Raw genomic sequence first — 17,726 nt, 5'->3', positions numbered from 1 at the left:
CCAGTGGAGACCAATGTCAAATACACCATGTAAGGACAGAATTTCTAGAACACTAAGGTTTTCAGTATGATAAACAATTTGGTTCATTTGAAAATCTGATTCTGTGTAACAAAGGCAGAGCCGACAGATGATGGGATTTTAGAAGGCTGCATAAAGTACAGGTCGACCCATGGACCTTTCTTATTCCAGGTTCCTGTACTTCTAGGGTGAACACACCACCCCAAACTTTCACAGCTACTTACTGCCCTATGCAGTGTCTGACTTTTATCTGAAGGCAATGGTTCTGTTGGCTGTGTACAGAGAACTTTGAGACCAAAGTTTGGGAATGAGTTTTACAAACGCTAATTCAAAACTCAAGAAGAGGACAGTACACATCTCACATTACAGGTTAAGCTTCTAATAAAATGGGGTTGAACCTTCCAGTTGATGTAAAAATCTCTAAAAAGAAAAACATGAGGAAATTGCTTCGTTATCATGGACTGAGCTAGGTTAAGTCATGCTCAACACTTTATTTGATGGTAACATCACTTACACTCAACGTGCTAATGAATCACAGCTAAACAAAGAGTTTTAATTTCTAACATCCATTTTAGTTTTCTTGACTGTGAGTACAGGATTATGTAAGAATCTTATCATAACATCTTAATAAGGATTGTTCCATTCATTCATTCTGTTGCAATTAAGGGAACACTTGTAGCAACAACCTTAATCTTAACATTTCAAAGAACTTAAAAAATTGTTGTTAAAATAAACTAAGCCACAAGTCCTTGTTAATATGTGTATTGTGAATAAAGCCAGTATGACCCTATAAAGACTGATTCAGTTATGGAAATAATGAGCAGACTTGCATAAAAAAATAATTAATGAAAGCAACCTTCCATATTTTCTCTACAGCTGGATTTTTTTTTAAACAAAAAATCAAGTATTTTACCTAATGTATCCCGTAGACATATATTATGTAGACTCCTGTCTGCTGTCCTTTAATTGTTACTGCTAGTGCCACGCTTGTAGTGTGGCAGGTAGTTTTGGTCTCCAGAGATTAGTCTGGCAGCTCTGCTGTGAACAAAACTTAGAAAAAAGATTACGTATGCATGTAGGCATGCATAAACAAGTAGAGTGACTTCAGTCTATCAAGAATTTAATTAAAGGGTAATTATCAGTATGCACAAAATATGACTACTTAGTTTTATCAATCTGCAGTGAAATACATGGAATACAGAAACTAACTCCTCCAGTGTGTTCCAGTTTTCATTTGAGGAGATTTTAGAAGTGCATTATGCTTAAATTCCCCAAAGTATGAGCATTTTCCTAAGAAAGCCAAGAATGTTTAATCCTACTTTTATGTCTGAATCTGTTACGGTGTAAAGTGACTGATTGCATTCAAATACATAAATCCAAGAAGAAGGGAAATCTGTTTTTTTCCAGTTTAATATTAGAGTTATTATGAGAGGGGAAAATGAAAGACAATAATAATCAAGGGACAAGGAAAATATAGTAAAGTGGAAATAACCCCCTAACTGACCAACCAATAAACAAGCAATGTACTTCTTTTCTTTAAATTATATTATTTCCTGCTGGGGTTTTTTTTTGGTGAAAATAAAATGAATATGTGAACAAAATTACAGTCCATTGGAATTTTAAATCATAGTGGAAATGATACATTCCCTTGTTTCCTAATATGCATTTCCATATATATTATTAATAATATATAATATATAATAATTATTCAGATATATTAATAATAATTCACTAACGACAAGAGTTGAGGCAAGGTATCGATCATTTGCAGGTGAATGTATGGAATCTGAAGTCTTCTATATAAAAAAAATGAGTGATGAGTCACTATCTTGAGTTATAGAAGCAATTCAGCACTGGCAAGAAAACCTGGAAGAGAAAGGTGCCTCTGGGTCTAAGATATGATGTGATAGAACAATAAAGTCTTATTCCTGCATACACATTCCAGAAAGCACGTCTGCTTTTAGAGGTGTGTTGCTTAACTAAAAGTTGAGATCTTAATCCAAGAATCAAGAACACTAATCCTGCAAACTGTACTATCCAGCTGATCAGGCATATTCATCACTGTGGTTTTTTTGGGTTTTTTGGGGGGGTTTTTTGTAGGGGTTGGAAGGGACCTCAAGAGATCATCGGGTCCAACCCCCCTGCCAAAGCAGCTCTCCAGCTCATATTGCACAGATAGGCATCCAGATGGGTCTTGAATATCTCCAGAGCAGGAGACTCCACCACCTCCCTGGGCAGCCTGTCCCAGGGCTCTGTCACCCTCACTGTGAAAAAGTTCTTCCGCATGTTGGTGCGGAACTTCCTGTGCTCCAACTTGCAGCCATTGCCCCTTGTCCTGTCTCCACAGACCACTGAAAAGGGACTGGATGATTCCCCCTGCATTCCATGCTTAAGATACTTATAGACATTAATTAGATCCCCCTTTAGTCTTCTCAAGACTGAACAGTCCCAGCTCACTCAGCCTCTTCTCATAGGGGAGATGCTCCAGGCCCTTAATCATCTTTGTAGCCCTTCTTTGGACTCTCTCCAGGAGATCCCTGTCCTTTTTACACCAGGGAGCCCAGAACTGGACACAATACTCCAGGTGGGGCCTGACCAGGGCAGAGTAGAGGGGGAGGATCACCTCCTTTGACCTGCTGGCCACACTCCTCCGGATGCACCCAGGATCCCATTGGCTCTCTTAGCCACCAGGGCACACTGCTGGCTCATGGCCAACCTGTCATCAACCAGGACCCCCAGGTCCTTCTCCACAGAGCTCTTCTCCAGCAGGTCATCCCCCAGCCTGTACTGATACCAACGGTTGTTCCTTCCCAGGTGCAAGACTCTACACTTGCTTTTGTTGAATTGCATCTGGTTTCTCCCTGCCCAGCTCTCCAGCCTGTCCAGGTCTCGCTGGATGGCAGCGCAGTGTTCCTGCGTGTCAGCCACTCCTCCCAGCTTTGTATCATCAGCGTACTTGCTGAGGGTGGATGCTATTCCCTCATCAAGGTCGTCAGTGAAGATATTAAACAGGACTGGACCCAACACTGAGCCCTGGGGAACACCACTAGTCACAGGTCTCCAGTCAGACTCTGCTCCACTGATCACCACCCTCTGGGCTCGGTCCAACAGCCAGTTCTCAACCCATCTCACTGTCCACTCATCTATCCCATGCTCTCTCAGATTTGTTATCAGGATGTCATGGGAGACAGTATCAAAAGCCTTGCTGAAGTCAAGGTAGATGATATCCACTGCTCTCCCTCCATCTACCCAGCCAGTGATGAGATCATAGAAGCCTATGAGATTGGTTGAGCATGATCTCCCCTTGGTGAATCCATGCTTGTCCTAAAGTTAAGAAAATATTTCATAGCAGAGGTTATTTGCAATGTACAGTGGTATAGCCAAGTGTTTGTAATCTCATAGATAGTTTGTTGTTTTGTGGGTTTTTTTTTAAAGAGCATAAAGGAGCATAATGATGCCACAATCAAACCTCATTCTGCTTGATGGGGTTACCTGCGTCATAAAGTAGTACAGGAACTGCAAGAGGAGGCTGATAGTATCTAGGTTGAGGTTATCAATAGCTGATCATTCAGTTAAAACTGGAGGACGCAGGGATATAAAGAGGCTGCTATTAGCAATGAAGTAGGATGAATTAGTAAAAATTCCTATTTCACTTTGTTTTAATGAACATGCTTATAAAATACTACGGTGAGACCTCATTTAATTTGTAATACCATGAGCAATTCTGCTAGAACAGACCTTTCATTTGTAAAAGTATACTACTGATTGCTGGATTTTGGAAATAATAGGGGTTATATTTCAAAATAAAGACAATTTTGTGTTATTTAATCACTAATACCATATAGACAAGAAGTACTGAAACACCGTAGATCTTTCTATTGGAAGTATTGCCAGGATACTGTTAATTTCGTAGCACGTAAGTCAAATTGGAAGGATAAATATCCTAAAGGGGAACAATGAAACAATTAGTCTAACTTAGTTTTAATGTTATATATAAGTTGCTACTTATAGCCAGCAACACTGAGCTGTGAAATACAACTCTAGAAGTAAAAAATGTCAGACTCAAAAAACTGCTGAGGAAAGTATCTGTAACCAGTAAAAAGAAATATTCCAGCTTGTACACTGGGAGGAATCCTGCTACTTGATGAAATGTTAAAATGTTAGCAGCTATGTATCTAGATGACTGTCTTTCTTGAATGGACATAAAATATAAGCACATGAAATACAAGGATGAGGAAGTGAAATAAGTTTTGAGTGAAAAAAAAATTCCTCTAACATGTTATGGAATTTTCTCTCTAGTTTGCATTACGCTGTCCTCAAATGTACGTTTCTTAAAAGATAGATATTATATGAAGTTATATGGGGATCTGGTTTAATATATTTTAATAATCTTGTTTTAGTCAACCCATGCCGTTCTTTGCTGTATCACTAACTTCTATTTGAACCTCGGCCCTACTAAAGTCAAGAGTTCACAGGTTTCTGTAATCTAAGTCTGTTGACTTAGGAAAAGAAAAAAGATAATAAAGATAATTAGATAATAATTTGTGGTCATAATCCATCCACAAGTCTTAAGAACTAGGAAAATTCGTATTTGGAGATGAAACATCAAATTCCATAATGTTTCTCTTACCATTTTATGTCAAACTTTTAATTGCAATTTTCTAATATTTCCTAATTTTGGAGAAAGTTAAAGTAGGTGAATAAGTGTAATGTATCTGTATACAGAAATAGAGGTGGTGTATTACATGTTTGGGAGCTAATGTATACTGTGGAGTGTAACTCACATGTTTCTAGGACAGTTTCTAGCTTCTATTTCTCCTAGTTTTGAAGGAGTTATTTTGATAACCAGTATTTTGCCATCCATCATTTCTTGCAACTTGTCCTTTAACTCACATATCTTGCTTCAAATTCAAGATCACTTGCTACCCTCTGGAAGAATTTTACATTATCAAAGAAAAGTCTTATTCAGACACTTTCAAATTCCATTCATCTGATCTTCATCATGCTGAAAAGATGCAACCAGTGATATGTAGAAGAGTGATTTCTAAAAGCTGGAAAATTTAAGATGTTTTTAATTGCAGAGTATACAGATAACTATGTTCTAGGGAGTGTCCTCAAAACTTCCGCATGTTCGAGGTTGACAAAATAAAATATTTCCTATAATTCCAGAACTTTTTTGTCAGTCAAATTTTGAAAACAGTTTTCATAAGTTGAAGAATCAAATGACACTTATCTATAGCACAGCTCAGTTTTATGCAGTATATGAGTTGGAAAGTTACATATAAGCAGTTTTTCATTTGCACTGTCCATTAGATTGTAGACAGGAAGGTAACATCCAAAATTAACAATAGCTTTGTCAGCATTGTCAGAGGACACACTGCCAGAAGTTCAAAAAAACAGTGTGTAGTACAATTTTTTAATGTGGTTTCATTGCTGTCTTGAAGGTAATCAAATAGATGATGAATTGTCATCCTTTCAACTCCATAGTAAGAACAACTAGCAAAGCATTTTGGTATTTCCATACTGGAGATATCAATGCCTGCAGAAAAATATGCCCATTCAACAGAATATTAAATTGTTCTCCCAGCTAATGTGCTAGTAATATATGAAGCTACTGCTGTACAGTGATGTAACACTACAGCATGAAAAGCAAAGCCTGAAACTTAACGGTGACATCCATGATTTGTATTGATTTGTAGTCTAGTGCAGTCTTAGAATAACACAAATACCCCGACCTTGGAGCCAGAGAATCTTGATGAAAGGGCATCACAGCCCAGCTCACAAATAATAATACAGCTGCCCATCAGCCACAGGATCCTCCTTGTCCTCAGCAAAGACGGATTTAGCTGTCTTCCTAACATCACCCATTCTGAATCTATAGCAACCCTCCTCTAATATGTGAAGCTATTTTTAGCATCAGGGCAGCCTTGAAAACAGCAGGTAAAGCATGAAAAGAATTACTAAGTGGTTGTGGTGCTCGCCTGTGAATAGAAGCTATATATAGCTCTTGAGAGAGAGAGATCTTAATATATTTGATGTGTATATGAAGGGAGATCTGACCTGAGGGGAGGCAGAGGTGTCAGGAACATAGAGTAGAGCATTCTTACCACTTCTGACCGGAATAGCTCTGTAAAAAGTCATTATTTCAGATTCTTCTGTTTAGGAAAATTAATTGTTAATGGAATCAGGTATCTCTGATTCAGTCTTTATTTGCAAAGAATGTATAGTGTTCATTTCCCTCAGTGGAGAGCAAATTGAACAGCAGGAGACTATTTGCAGCTCCAAGCTTTCCAGCCAATACTTGATCCAAGAAGTTCTCTAGGGCTGTTTCTCTGGACCCCCTTTCCAATGCCTGAGGTTCTAGATCTCAGCTTCTGTGATGTCTCTACTACTCTCTGAGTTCCCACTCCTGGTTTCTTCTCTTCTTCTCTTACATATTCATTTTTTTGCTTCAAAGAATGCTTAGGGAAAAAAAAGCCACATGTGCCTTTGTTTAATCAGTACTGAGTGCTATTTATTTAGCCGGGGAGCTATATTACTTCATGAAGGAGCTTATTGCTTCTTACTTATGTATTCTATCAAGGCTGGGAATTAGGTCCTCCAGTTTTAATGACTCTGCCCAAATCACAAGAGTGGCAACAGTGGAAACTTGCAGATGCCTAAAAGTGATTGGTGTCTAAATGAAAGTCAGCTGAATGGAATTTGGATTGTTGTCCTAGAAAAATGATTTAGAGGAAGCATTTTAAGCTCAAAATGTGAATGTTGCCATACTGGAGGTAGGGAAAATCCTTCAGCTTCTGAACAGACATAACTAAAACATGTATCTCTCTGTTGTTACAAAAATTACATTCAAAACAGTTCTCAGATAAGGATGTTGTGTTAGTTTTGCTCTCCCACTGCGGAGGGAGAGAGACAGCAGCCAAAAGAGCAAATCGTTTCTTAAAGCTATACTGAGTAAATAGCATGTTGGCATATGAGCAACCAGATGTGATGGGCTTCATCAGCCCTCCCAAATCTCCTCTGCAGGGGGATGTGGTTCCTAAGGAAAAGGAACTGGGGAGTTCAGCTTGGTGTGGAATCTGATTTGATGGAGAATCTGTGCTGGACTTGTGCAGGGGCAGTGTACCCACAGTGGGGTGGGGTGTCAGGCAGACCTAGTATTTGCTTGAGGTAAAAGGGATTAACTTTTGCTAAAATAAAGTAGTTTCCCAAATTTATTTGTTAAGAACAATAAAAACATCACTAAAAAATACTTGTGGAGCTATCACCAGTGACGCCTTAAAATGTTTCAGTGCTGATCCAAATCCCAGCTTTGTAAAGCATTTTGATTAGCAATGATGAAACAATAATATGTGTTTGATGAGGCTCATACTTCTTATTGTGCAACTCATTATTTCAGTGGCACTCCAGTGAGGCCTGTTCTTGAACTATTTCAGCGACTTCAGTGGTGCTAAGATTTCTTTCATTGTGAATTATTCAGGATATAGAAACCTTCTCTTTTTAACAAGGAGAGATTCTCTCCTCAAAAGCCTGTTATCTCTGCCATGTAACAAATAAATTTCCTATGTACATTTAAATATATAACATTTACTTACTTTTTTCTGCCTGTAAAATGACAAGAAAATTAAGCACAAGTTTATAAAGATTAGAATAATTCTGCAGGGAGCCAATGCCATGAAAAAAGTACAGAAGGGCAATGTAAGATAGCACAGGTCAAGGAAAGGATTTTAAAACACGCCGTCTGCTTTTAATTAGCAGCTTGGCAAACTGGAAGAGCTCAAACATTTTTCCATGAAGAAATGTATTATAGACTTTTCTAGCTGCCAATTAAATGGCATTTAGCTACAGTGACAGTGGTATGTTGTTTTGGGTCTGCAGAAAGCACTTGCTCTGCTCATGCTAGAAAATCTGGGACATTTTGTTTCGGATACAGGGTTTTCTTACTGGACTGGATTTTCTGTCCCTCCCTGTTTTTACTGTAGGCATGAAGGATATCTCCTATGAACAACTACTAAATTAATAAATAGCCAAGGGGCTAGCAGAGTGGAGATTATAATTATCAAGTGTCAGTTTGTATGCACCTCTTGAGGATCTGTCCTCCAGTTAGATGATAACTTTTAAACAATGCTAGCTAAATACTAGGGCATTTTACGAGGTTCATATTTCGTCCTGTCTGGTCCAGACTGAGGTAGTTTGTCACCAGATCTATCCTATGGTTCTTTTAAATGTGAGTCTTTATAACACAAAACTGCCCTTCAAACACGTGCCTTACTAGACATTTTCCACAAAACCTGTGTCCCCTGCCTGCTTGTATTCTCACTTGCTTGTTCTGTTTCTGTCAATTCTTGTTTTGTTTTGGCAGGATTTGAGCTTATTTAGGGTTTTGTTCTTTTATCAGACCATTTATTTGATCCATTGTAGAGAAGAGCATTGGAGACAGTAACACTGGTAGCAAGCTGTGCAACAGGTGGAAGCAAGAGCCCAGGAGAGACTGAGGTAGAGAGAAACCATCCCATTCAGGAAAGCGTTCTCAGTACCACCACATCAGTTTCTTCAGAAATCACGAGTCCATTTCCAATTACAAATAAGCCATAGCCTTTTTGCAGTTGTGTCATGCTTTTAATGTCTGATCAGGGCACCGAGGGGGGGAAAAAAGGAAGACACCAGCTTGCATATTCGAACAGAAGCTTTACTCTTTGAGAGGTTCCTGTAGAGGGCACTTTAATCTTCTGGTAGGATGGACACTAGGTCATGAGGCTGATGTCAATTCCACCGAAGTGGATAGGCACACTGTCTGAAAAGTGTCCCCCCATTTCCAGCCTTGCACACATGAGATGCTGATCTTCCCAGAGTCTGCATTTATTGGCAATTTTTTGGGAAAGTTTTCTCGAGAAAACTGCAGATTTCGGCAGTAAGTGAAAACCTGGCATCCTTTCTTAATGCTTCCCTTTATATTAGGTGTGGCCTCAGTTCCTGCTGTGAACCATGAAGTAGCAGAACTTCACACGTCTTTTAATTGGGCTCTGTTTTGCTCTCGAGTTTGTGTGTTTGCTGCTTTTATTTCCCTCCACTGCTAAATATCCATTGTCAGCATTTTCAAGGCAAAACACAAATAATGGAAACAAAGTGTTATTTGTTTAGAGCTGGAGAAAAGTGTCAGGTATTCAGGTGAGCAGTTAACTTCATGCTACTGGATTATGTGCTGCAAAGCATACAGCTTTGTAATGGAGTTTATGAGCCATTTAAAATCCCAGGAAAGCGACTGGTCCCAGTCTGCTGGCAAACAGATGGCAGGAGTTAGGGAAGTGTTGAGGAATCCCAGCTCTGGGATTTATACAATCCCATTTGGAGGCGCAGGAATAGACAACCCCAAAGGAAACTGAGGATCATATATAATAGGATCCATAGGATTTGTGGAGGACTTTCTCATAGTGAAGGGCCAGTGCAGTAGTTGAGGTTATGGCCATGTCTGACTGGAAGGACAGTTAATGGATTTTTCTGTTTGATAGTTTGTTCCATTCTTTTTCTTTATTTGCATACGGTAAAGCTGCTGAGCTGTGGTATTTATCTGCCTGCCTTGGGAGATAGTCAGACCAGCATGAACGGGCATCCTGCAGAACACATTAGCAGTATCATCAATATCAGCTGTTCAAAGATGATGGATTAGGTCCTTAAAATTTTCTGATACTGTTTTAAAAATCATGTGATATCAAAACACAGTACATTTTGGCTACTTTGTATCTCCCTTGTGAGCATTTATTCCTTACGGGTACCCAGGAGGTTGGATGAGATGGCCTTCCTAGGTCGCTCCCAGCCTAAGAGAGTCTTTCAAAAATCACAAGGGGTAGAAATCCTATAGCTTTAAAGTGTCTTCTGGGGTAACTTCTAAGATTCCTTACTATTTAAAAACCTGCAACTGAAAATAAAACATCAAGGATCATAATGATGTTGAAATTCCTGGGTTGTAACAAAATAAAACCTAAACTTAGATTAATTTTGCCTAGCTTTACTTTAGATGAAATACATTGTGCATCTGTTTTTCTCCAAGAATGACAGTTCAGGTAACAGGCATCTCTCCTGACACACTTTGGTCGTTGGTCAAATTCTGGTGTTCCTCAGCCAGCGAGCAGCCCTCGAGCCACCTGCATACTCCCCAGGAAATGCTCAGTGGAGTAGGTGTTCAGCATCACCATGCAATTTTGGCCATGAGACCTAAGACAGACCTGACTCTCCTCAGAGGTGATCCTTTCTCACTCCACTGTGAACTGGCTACTTTATGCAAGGGAAAGGAGACCACCCTCCGAGTTTTTCTTTCCTCTGAAGTTGGCAGCAATTAAGTAGCCATTTCCTCAGCTTTTTGACACTGGGACTGGCCTGGTTGTTCCGCTCTTAATGAAACTCTTGTGGTGCAATAAAGAAGGATATCCGTAGTAGGGACCTGTATAGACAGGACAGGGTAAAGTCAGAACTTTCCAAATAAAACTTTCTGGGCAGCCCTGTGATCATTCCCAAGCTAGTCTGCACTACGAGCTGTTACAAAGGCATCTCAACTTCTATTATGCCTAACCTGCAGAAGGCCTCTTCCTGGCAATGGCTCTTGGTGCCAAATCCACCAGGATGCCTAGCCTTTTCAGGACTGTTTAGAATTCACAAGACTTGGTTTTGTTTATTGAAAGTACGGCCTCAGTCTCAGCTGCTTTAAATTTGCCATTTGCTGCAGAATTTGTTCAAAGGGCGGCACTGGGAGAGCAAAAACTCAGACTCATGAGATGTTTGTAGGAGTCTTTGATCTCAAAATCCTTCTGCTCCAAATACAGTGGTAACATAGCAATGACAATGTTTTGTTTTTTTAGGAGACTCATGGATATTGAGGCGTGATTTGGGCTATTGTGCATCTATGTGGTGTAATATTATGGGATTAGCACCGAGTACAGCAAAGATCACTAAAGTTCCGCCACCACCATCAGTGGGTTTTGGATTAGGCCACATATGTGTGCAGGCAGCTCATCCCAAGCATAGAAAAGGCAACACAATTTTCTAAAAGCAGGATGAAATAAAGGATAACTAACAGTATACGTATCAGTAAAGGGAAATTAGTCGCCATGAAACTACAGGAAGCTTTGAGAAACTTTATCATGTGTAGGTAATGAAAACATATTGGGCTAATGGAATTATGCAATTATAGTCATCAGAGTTAATCCCTCAAAATAGTATATATCTTAAAAATTAATTTTTGGCTCTATGTTCTGTGTTTGCTTTCCTCAAATACATTAGCAAATGGGTTTACCCACAGAAGTATTAATGCTGTAACCAGAAATTTGAGAATACTTGCTAAAAATGTATTTTTAGTTAACAATAATAATAAATGGACATTTTGCTGTAGAAACCAAGCTACAAAAGTTGTGCTGAACCTGACCAAAGAACACAAGTAATGCTGGGTGGGGAATACCTCCAGCAGCAACTAGCAAAAGTATCTATAATTCTGACCATCATACGCCTGCACCCAGCTTGCTACTAGATGGTGATTATAAAATATCCTCATTGCCAAACAATTTGGATACACCCAAAGAAATCTTATTCTTACCATATAGAGTGAATATGTGGGAAATAATCAGCCGCTCAGGCTTACTTAGCTCTGGCCAAAATGAAAGAGGTGGAATAAAGCAGAGGAGATAGAAAAACCTGCGCTGCGATGGACGGGTCGCCCTTGTCACCAAGAGGGCAGAAATCACGAGAGGGCCCCGGAGGAGCGAGGGGAGGGCGCAGGGGCAGCCCCTCCCGCCTTCTTGTCCTCGGGGGCTTCCCCTCAGCCCCGTCTGGCTGAACCGAAGCGGCACGGCCAAGGAGCAGCCGAGGGCCCGGCGGGTGCCGCGGGGGCCTGGCGGGAGCGGGGCCACGGCGCGGCAGGTTGCCGGGATACCGGCGCGGGTGAGGGCAGCCCCGGCCGGCCCCACAGGCAGCCGCCCAAGCGGTTCTGCCGGCGGCCTCGCTTAGGTCCGTGTCGGGACGTGCGGGCCTGCTCGGCACCGAACCCCAGCCCGCGGCGGCAGACGGGAGCACGGCACGTCCCTGCCCACGCTGGAACATGTCCGCCGGGCAGCACCTCCCTTGCACGGCGAGGTGAAGATCTTTCAGCTAAAACGATGTCAGATGACGGAGAGCAGACGGCGTGACGCGAGCCGCAGCTCCCTCATCCCTCCCGCTGAAACCCTCCTGAAAGAAAAACAAACACATTTTCAATGACATTGTGCCTAATCAGTACGTGAAATGCAGCGAGAACAAGCTAGCCAGGAGCACGGGGCAGGCGCTCGGATGTGGTCACAGCGGGCAACCGCCTGCTCTGTTGGCCAGAAAACAAACACCGATGGCAGAGGTAAGGGTGAGCCAAATGTTGGAGAGCAGCTATGCCACTGAAAATCTGCAAACCGATTGGTTTTTAAACTACTCCATGGCAGAAATGAGATGCTGCGCTTGTCACAAAAAGACCCTGGAAAATGTGATTTATGCCTCTCCTTTGGCAAAGCTGTTTTAAATAGTCCTAATATTTGCAATTTTGGAAAAAGCGTTTGTTTCAGCATGTAGTTTGGAATAGAAACCCAACTTCCAGGCGGTTCTCTGCACGGACGAAACCGGAGTCAGGTTACTGCCTTGCTGCAGAATGCGCTTTTGTTACTGAAAAAACCCTGCACTGGGAAGTTTTTGGGAGGTTCACAATGTGGCTGGAGTATGAACTAAAAAGAAATGCCTAAGTAATTGATGGTGGATTTCAGTGAATGAGCTGAAGGAAATGAAACACGGGGTTACACCATCAATGGCAAAATATTGCCATGGCAATGGGTAGCTTTGCCAGGAATAAACAAACAAACAACAGGCCTCTTCTCTTTCAGCAAAAAGTTAGAGAATTCTCTGTTCTCGCCTCACCAGAGTCTGTGCTTTGGACGTCTCAGAGGGGAGAAGATAGTGTACCCTACTTACACAAGTCCCACACAGCCAGCTCCCTTCTCAGTTGTACAATTAGATCATTTCCAGAGCAAGAAGTAACCTTTATACTCAGGGGAAGGCATCGACATTTGCTTTATAATGATTTTGGTGCTTTGGTTACTGTAATTCATACTGTTTTCTTACAGAAGGTGGAAGGGCTCAGAAGCAACGCAGCTCTTGTGTCACTCCTAGTTGAAATCAGTCCTCCTTCAGGAGACACTGCTGACAGGGAAGATTTCCTTATGAGCAAAAACATGGGCCTGCACTTAAATTAATAAAGAGCTTTGAAAAAAGCACACTGTGGAGAGCAAGGGAGCTGAGAAAGCGCGAGCTGCCCTTTCAGCAGGCACGGGTGCCAGGTGGGGAGCACGCCAATGCACAGGCATTGGGGTGCTCTCCCTGCAGAGCCTTCAGTGGCAGCCAGCCCTTGGCCTCTGGAAGCTTTCCATGTGTTTCTAACCATACCCAGGCCCTCAGAATATGCAGTCCCACCACCGGGTGTGAGCTCTGTGGGTCTCCTCTCAACCCACGGAGACAGACCTCAGCCACCACCCAGGCAAGGAGTCAGCAATGTTGGGATCCTGACTAGTGACCATATGCTGAGTTCCTTACAGTTCTGCAGGCTGATGTCCTCCTTTGCCATCTTCCATGCATTGCATCTGAAATTCCCACTGGACACCCATATCTGGGTATGTGCTGTGCCTTGCTGGCATTGTTCCAGAGGAGGACAGACATGGCCCAGTGTTAATCTTAACACTGCATGGCCTGTAGAGCAGGCGTAAGGGGCCAGAGCCAGGTGGCCATGTGGAACCAGAGGAGTAACCAGCAGTGATGAGAGATCTGGCTTACACATGTCTCCTGGTGAGGAGACAGAACCTATGTGAAGGAGCCAACAGTCAGCAGGACTGTATGAAACTTACGTACTGTTGGGTCAACCCTAGCAGGCTCTGTCTACACGCAAACAGTGCTGCCAGTCTGACATAGAAGCGTCAAGACCTATTAAAGTTTGCAAAACTCTTCTAATAGCAATCCTACATTGGAAAAATAAAATCATCCCATATGGCTATCCAGCTATTTGGCATTCAGTAGTTTGTCTTACCATGCTTTATATAATAACACTTAGGTGCTGCTTAAGTTCCCTATAAAATATTTAATGTAGTTTACTGTAAAGTCTTCAGGCTGAGGACTGTTTCTTACAGAGCATTCATACTGCCCCTAGCACTAATTTCAATTGCAGCCTCCAGACAGTTAAAGATTCATTATGGCTATCACGATCTGCCTCTGCCCTGTCACTTTCCAAAGAAGGTCCATTCTTGACTACGGGTTTAACATAGCTGGTGTTTAAATAACAACTGTCTGTTTTCCATCTAAAATTACCAAAGTGGTCTCCAAGCAAATAAATCTTTTAACTCGAACTTTTAATTAATGTTGTCCATTTGGAATGGTGCTTGATGCACTTTATTTAACCAGCTCAGAAAACATGTAACAAATACGGATGGCTCTTTTTTTCTTAAAAAAAAAAAAAAAGGCAGTTGGGATCTATTTTGCATAGAAAATATTTTGTTTAGGAATGACAGTTGTAGGCATTCTCTCATACATTGTAATATTTTCCATGTGTGGCAGCTTGTTTTTCAGTGTTACAAATATGTGCAATAAGGGCTAAGGATAAAAATTAATCTAACAGCTTTTGCAGCAACGCTTTTGATGGTTTCACTCGCTTTAATTTTCCTGTGGATACTGCCGTTAGTTCTGCTGCTTGCAGCATGTGAAGCATAATTCTCAAAGGTTCACGAGGTTGTAGGGATCCAGTAAGAGATGACTGATTTCTCTCCCCACACACATATACTCCACCCCACACCCACTCACCCACCCACCAGCAAAACATAATGCTGTACTATTTTTGGTAACAGGGAAAGGGCCTCCCTGTGAAAACAGAAAGCAGTGTATTTCTCAGTTACATCACTTTGCAATCTAATGCTGTGTTGTGCTCAGTGTTTTTGTGGTGATGCGAGTCTTTTTTTTCCTCCTTCTTTTTTTTTTTTTTTTTTTTTCTCTCCCTTCAGCCGGTTGGATTTTCCCCATCTTACAGCACCTCGCAGGTCTCTTCTCTGAGCAGTACGTTGCCTGAGTGAGTGGAAACATACAGATCAGCTGCAGGTTTCTGTCTACAAAAACAGAGTGAAAGAAAAGGGTTGGGAAAAGCAGAGACAAATATTGACCTGGACTTATAGAAAGACATCCAATGGCTGAATAAAGAACCCCTGTTCATGTTTTGGGATATTCTTTCAACTGACTGGAACGAGAGCGGATCAAAAGAATGGGAAATGCCAGCAGACCCTTTAGAAGAATTGCTTATTTCTTATGCCTTTTATCTGTGCTTTTGCTGACTGAAGGGAAGAAACCAGTGAAGCCAAAATGTCCTGCCTGGTGTACTTGTACCAAAGATAATGCTTTATGTGAAAATGCCAGATCTATTCCTCGCAGCGTTCCGCCTGATGTTATCTCACTGTAAGGGCTGTAAGCATTTGGTTCTTTAATTTATGATTTAAAATGAACTACGATGTGTGGTGTTTTCAGTGCATACAGAAGGATGCTTGCTGCAGGGAGTACCTCCAGCATTCAGAATCATCAGCTAATGTGTTAAAATTGTGCTGCATCCTTGAATCCTGATTTTTACATCTCTTTCATCTGTCTGTCTGTCTGTGTATGTGCACACATCCCATTTTATACCACCTTCTATGCTACATGAAACCTGTAACAATCTTTTTTATTTTTTTTTTACTTGTATAAATAAATTTCTGTCTGTGATGACCAGATCAGTATTATAACTATGGATATATGAGACTACATTAATATAAGGTTTTTTTTTTTTCTTCTTTCCAGATCCTTTGTGAGATCTGCTTTTACTAAAATCCCAGAAGGGAGTTTTTTGCTCACACCATCTCTGCAGCTTCTGTGAGAAATATTTATATGATACATTTTTTGTTATGAAATGTATATGTGTCCACAAATATGATGAAAAGGGTCTCAGTATTAATTTTATAAAAAACAACAAGAGAAGATTCATTAGATGGCAAAATAGAAGACTTTTAGCAATTTGAAAGATAGTGCATGTTTAATTTTTTTTAAGTGTATCTACTTAGTGTTTTGCAAGGCTGTCTGTTGTCAGTGCTACTTTGAATGATTACATGCTGAAGCTTTCGGTGACAGAACGTATGCTATCTTTATTATACTTTAATTAACAGTACAGTAGGGATTTGAGCATTGCAACAACTATTCTTATTTCTTTTCTGCAGTCCTGGGGCCTGATCCCAATATAAAGCTGCCCGTTTGCAATTCCCATAGGCTGTGAGCTCAGAACCCCTCAGATCAGGCCCTTCATTGCAGTGGGACAGGTCCCAAAGTTCCTTTCCGTATAAAATTGCCGTTGACTTCTGTGGAAGTTTAGTCACTTCAGTGGGAGTTTTTCCTACATAATGCCTAGATTTTACCCTATTATTTCGTGTTCTTTGAACACCCTCCTTCAAAAAAAAAACCCCAAAACCCACCCCAAATTATTATCTTCCAATTAAAAAAAATCAGCAGTTATTTCAAAATCAAATACTGCGATGAGGTATGTGCAGAAAGAGAATATTTGGGGATGTTTGAATATTAGATGCATTTATATATAGGATTTTTTGCAGGCTCGCAGGCTTTCCTAGAAGTGTGGGCATGTGCTTACATAATTGTGAGCTATACCGAGGTAGAGGGGGTGTAACCCGAACTGTTTATAGTGGATGTGCTGCCAGCCTGACACGCACCCAGATTTGTCTCAGAAATCCGGCAAGACAGACTCCCCGATGTCATCAAAATCAAAATGGGATGTCTGTCCCAGACTGACGTCCCATGCACTTTAGTTATGGTCAGAGGTGTAATATTGATGTATTGGAGCACTACAGCTGTTAGATTAAACTGCTGGTGCACTGGTAGCTGAAGCCCTGACCCTAGCTGTACTCTGCTACCTCAAGTGGAGCTGATAAGGAGGTGCAGACATACTGTACAATTTTGGATACAGGGTAAATAGGTAAATGCAGTTACTATGGAAACCTAAATGCTTTTCCATGGTGCTTTATTCCAGAGAAGCTTTTCCCAGGTGGTCACAGATCACAAAAGGGACATATTTCACACCATTCCTTCAGTGGGCCTTTCAAAGGAGAGAAAAAAAAAAGAAATAGAAGCATTGGTGGAGCTTGTATCTGAAGAGAGTGAGTAGGACATCATCTCTCTTGGCTACGATACACCACCTACACTTAGCAATTTCACTGCCAGGGGAGGCAGAATTGGGTAGGGTGGAGTAGGACAGACAGAGTCTTTTTATTTTGAGTTGTCACAGTGCCCGGCACAGTGGGGTCTGTGGCTCTGGGGATGGCTTTAGGCATTTTAGTAACAGTAATAATTTGCATGATCTTCTATATACTTCACTGTAACTGCTGCCACTAATCAATGCTGCAACAAGAGCTCTGACCCCAGAAAAGCAGGTTTCATTCCATTCTGGGCTTTGATGAGAGATCTGTAAAAATGGTGCGAACAATCCACAGATTACTTACTTCTGCTACCTAGCATTTCTAAAAATACTGCGCCTCACTTTTCCAGATATACTTCTAACATGGTAGCTGAGCTGCTTGCCATCTTTGGGAAGCCAGGCTGTGGATCTAAGGCAAAGGACTCCTTAAGCACAGACCATAGGA

General features: G+C 41.2%; 1 protein-coding gene across 1 annotated transcript in view; it reads left to right on the top strand.

Annotated features, from left to right (window-relative positions):
- The window catches only part of LGI1 (leucine rich glioma inactivated 1), a gene marked incomplete at both ends in the record, with an annotated part of 32,685 nt that overhangs the window by 5,333 nt on the left and 9,626 nt on the right, over nucleotides 1-17,726 (top strand). The window contains one exon of the mRNA XM_084264619.1: nucleotides 15,883-15,954. Coding sequence (XP_084120745.1) covers nucleotides 15,883-15,954 — 72 coding nt within the window. The remainder of the gene's footprint in view (nucleotides 1-15,882; nucleotides 15,955-17,726) is intronic.

Source organism: Gallinula chloropus (genome assembly GCF_964237585.1).
Source record: "Gallinula chloropus genome assembly, chromosome: 5".
Classification (NCBI taxonomy): Eukaryota; Metazoa; Chordata; class Aves; order Gruiformes; family Rallidae; genus Gallinula; species Gallinula chloropus.
Note: the sequence above shows the minus strand (reverse complement) of the source record. Positions and strands in the feature narration are given on the sequence as shown.